General features: G+C 60.0%; 1 protein-coding gene across 1 annotated transcript in view; it reads left to right on the top strand.

The window, feature by feature from the left end:
* The window catches only part of LOC104626330 (bactericidal permeability-increasing protein-like), a gene marked incomplete at both ends in the record, with an annotated part of 7,172 nt that overhangs the window by 3,671 nt on the left and 498 nt on the right, over window positions 1-3,003 (top strand). The window contains 8 exons of the mRNA XM_010294221.1: window positions 73-136; window positions 659-750; window positions 905-1,081; window positions 1,307-1,366; window positions 1,497-1,664; window positions 2,078-2,145; window positions 2,374-2,416; window positions 2,797-2,860. Of these exons, the coding sequence (XP_010292523.1) occupies window positions 73-136; window positions 659-750; window positions 905-1,081; window positions 1,307-1,366; window positions 1,497-1,664; window positions 2,078-2,145; window positions 2,374-2,416; window positions 2,797-2,860 (736 nt within the window). The remainder of the gene's footprint in view (window positions 1-72; window positions 137-658; window positions 751-904; window positions 1,082-1,306; window positions 1,367-1,496; window positions 1,665-2,077; window positions 2,146-2,373; window positions 2,417-2,796; window positions 2,861-3,003) is intronic.

The following is a 3,003-nucleotide window of genomic DNA, read 5'->3' as shown; positions in this document are numbered from 1 at the left end:
GAGCCGGGGGATGTCAACGGCCGCCCCGGCGCAGCTGCCCTTGCCCAGCTGCGCTGCCTTTCTCGCCCGCAGGTCTGCGAGAGCGTGGTCAGATCGGTGCGCAGCGAGCTCCAGCCTTACCTCCAGACCCTGCCAGGTACCGGGGGTGGCTGCACGGGGTTTTAGGAGCAGTTCTTCCTCACATTTCCCAGCCATGAGGACAGTGTTGTGCCTTGTGCCACGCCGCATTCCCTTGTATTTCTGCGCCCAAGCTGGGAGCTGGGGAACACCGTATCAGCAGAGACTTGTCACCGTGCACCCCGTCCAGCTGCGGAGACTGCTCGTCTGCACGCAGCCTCCAACAAACCGTGCCGCAGCGCTGGCGGGGGCACGGGCTGGCGTGCCTAAAGAAGAAACAACTAACAAATAATCAGATTTTCTTTGGTCAGTTCTATGTTAAGTTTACTTGGGTAAATTAAATATTTTTTTTCCTCTTTCAGTGATTTTTTTTTTTTTTTTTTTTGCTTCTAAACAGAAGCAAGCACACATGAAGCTGGTACTGAGCTGTTGCACCGGGAAGCCCGGGCACAGTACTGCCTGGGTGTCAGCAGAGGCAATCTGCTCCCAGCTTTCCCGTGCCATCTCCCTCTCGCTCATCCATCTGTCCTGTGCTTTACAGTCACAGCCAGAATAGATGCCATGGCTGGGATCGATTACTCCTTGGTGGCACCCCCAACCGCTACCGCCCGGTCCTTGGACGTGGAACTGAAGGTGAGAGGCTGCCCTGGGGAAGCTTGGTTTGGCTGATGCCCCAGGCTGGGAAACCAGGTTTAGGTACCTCCTGCAAGTGCTGTTTCCAGCTCAGGTCAGCAGGTGAGTCCCACCACCCTCTGCTCTCCTGCTTCTCGTCTCTCCCCCCTCCCAGGGCGAATTCTTCTCCTTGGCCCGCCGCTCCACCGTCCCCTTCCCTCCACTGGCGCTGGCCTTCCCCCCGGATCACGACCGCATGGTTTATTTCGGGGCCTCCAGCTACTTCTTCAACACAGCCAGCTTCGCCTACCACACAGCCGGGGCGCTGGTCTTCGAAATCACAGACTCCATGGTGAGCAGTGGAGGTGGGACGGGGGCTGTCCCCGCGCCTCCGGGCAGCGGGCTCGATTTGCAGAGGAGCTCCAGCGAGGGTCTCCGGCGAGCTGCCTGAGGCTGAGCTGACGGCCGTGGGATGGGATGGGGCTGTCGGACACAGCAGCGCGCGGCAGTGGGAGATCTGATCTCACCGTGGGCTTGGCCGTGCTGCATCGCCCCGGTGTGACTGTCCTCCCCCCAGATCCCAAAGGACATTGATTTCCACTTGAACACCTCCACCTTCTCAGCCTTCATTCCCCAGGTGAGTGGTCCAGCCCTGCCTCCCTGGAGCTCCTGCTGCGCGCAGCCGGGGCTTTGTTCTGTGCAAGCTGGTCTCCCCCAGGAGCAGGGGTTTGTGCCACTGCCCCTACCCTCTCCCTGCTCCTCTGCAGCTTGAGAAGATGTACCCAGGCATGCTGATGAAGCTCAGGCTGTCCACCCCCTCCGCCCCGTTCCTGAACATCGGACCAGGGGGGCTCTTGCTCAAGCCTGTCGTGGATATCCAGGCTTACACCATCCTTCCCAACTCCAGCCTGGCTCCTCTCTTCCTCCTCAGCCTGGTGAGTTTGGGCACAGCCTGCAGTGGTGACTCTGGTCCTGGCTGGGCAGCTCCCGGCGCAGCTCTGGCTGACGCGGTGTGGTCAGTGTGCGCTCGCCTGCATCTCAGCAGGGCGAAGATGGGAGTTTGAGCTGTGCACCGTCCTCCTGCTGCATTCAGCAATGCTGAGCCATTGCTACCAAGCTGCTGACAGGAGAGGTGCCGGACAGTGTCCGAAACCAGCCCAGTCCTGGTGCAGTGGGGGTGTCCCCAACAGAAAAATACCCGAGCTGACAAATGCCAGGTTTAACACTACGTGCAAACACACCCCTGGACGGGCAGCAGTCCCGCTGCGTTTTGGCTGGTCAGAGCCGTTCGCCCGGGTTCCCTCACCGGTGGGGTGAGCACTGCCGGAGCTCTGCACTCTCTCCCCAGACAGGCAATGTGTCTGCCGTCATCGACATAAAATCTGGCCACATAGTTGGGAGCCTGACGGTGGGCAGGTACGGCGGGGGAGCAGTGCAGGGGGGTGGCTGGGGTGGGTGCTTCTGTTCTGGGCTCCTGGGGACAGAGGTGAGGTGGGGAGGTCCTAGGGATGTGGACCCAGTGCGGAGGGGATGAGCTGGGCTGGAGGGAGCGGGAACTGCACGGCCATCGACGGGCAGCACCAAGGTGGGAGCTGCTCCCTCCATCGTGACAGCCTTCACAGCACCACTTCTGTCTCTGTGCAGGATGAAGCTCTCTGTGAAGCATTCAGATGTTGGTACTTTCCAGGTAAGCTTATCCCTTGACTGTGACCAGAGCCCCCAGCATGGAGGTGAGAGCCTGATGGGGGCCAAGGAGAGGGCTCATTCCCTCCTGCGCCCCAACATGGGACCTGGGGGTGCACCCAAGGCCCCACACTGACCCCATGGATGCCTCCTGTCTCAGCCTGAGAGACTGGGAGAGGACACAGAGCCAGCTGCCATTGCCACTCTCACCCCTACACTTCCTACCCTGCCAGCGTGGCCAGACAAAGCCGCTGGTCTCTGGTGAAGTGTGTGCCCATCCCAGCTCCTTGTCTCTCTTTCTTTTCCTAATTATCTTCCACTGCCTGGTCATCGTCCCTCCCGCAAGCTAAAGCTCTTTTCCTTCCCCCTCCCTCTGCTCCCCAGGTGCGAATGCTGCAGTCCATAATGAACATCTTTGCTTCCAGTCTCCTGCTCCCACGTCTTAATGGTGAGAACCTGCTGGGGGGAATGGGGGTGCTGGAGTAGTTGCCAGCCAGGACGCTCTATCCGAGCAGGCCCAGCTCACTAATTAAATCCCCATTGCCAAGCCTGATCGGTGGGTAAAGCCTGCAGCGAGTGCAGGAGACAGCA

This window comes from Phaethon lepturus, unplaced genomic scaffold, assembly GCF_000687285.1.
Source record: "Phaethon lepturus isolate BGI_N335 unplaced genomic scaffold, ASM68728v1 scaffold50159, whole genome shotgun sequence".
Taxonomy (NCBI): Eukaryota; Metazoa; Chordata; class Aves; order Phaethontiformes; family Phaethontidae; genus Phaethon; species Phaethon lepturus.
Note: the sequence above shows the minus strand (reverse complement) of the source record. Positions and strands in the feature narration are given on the sequence as shown.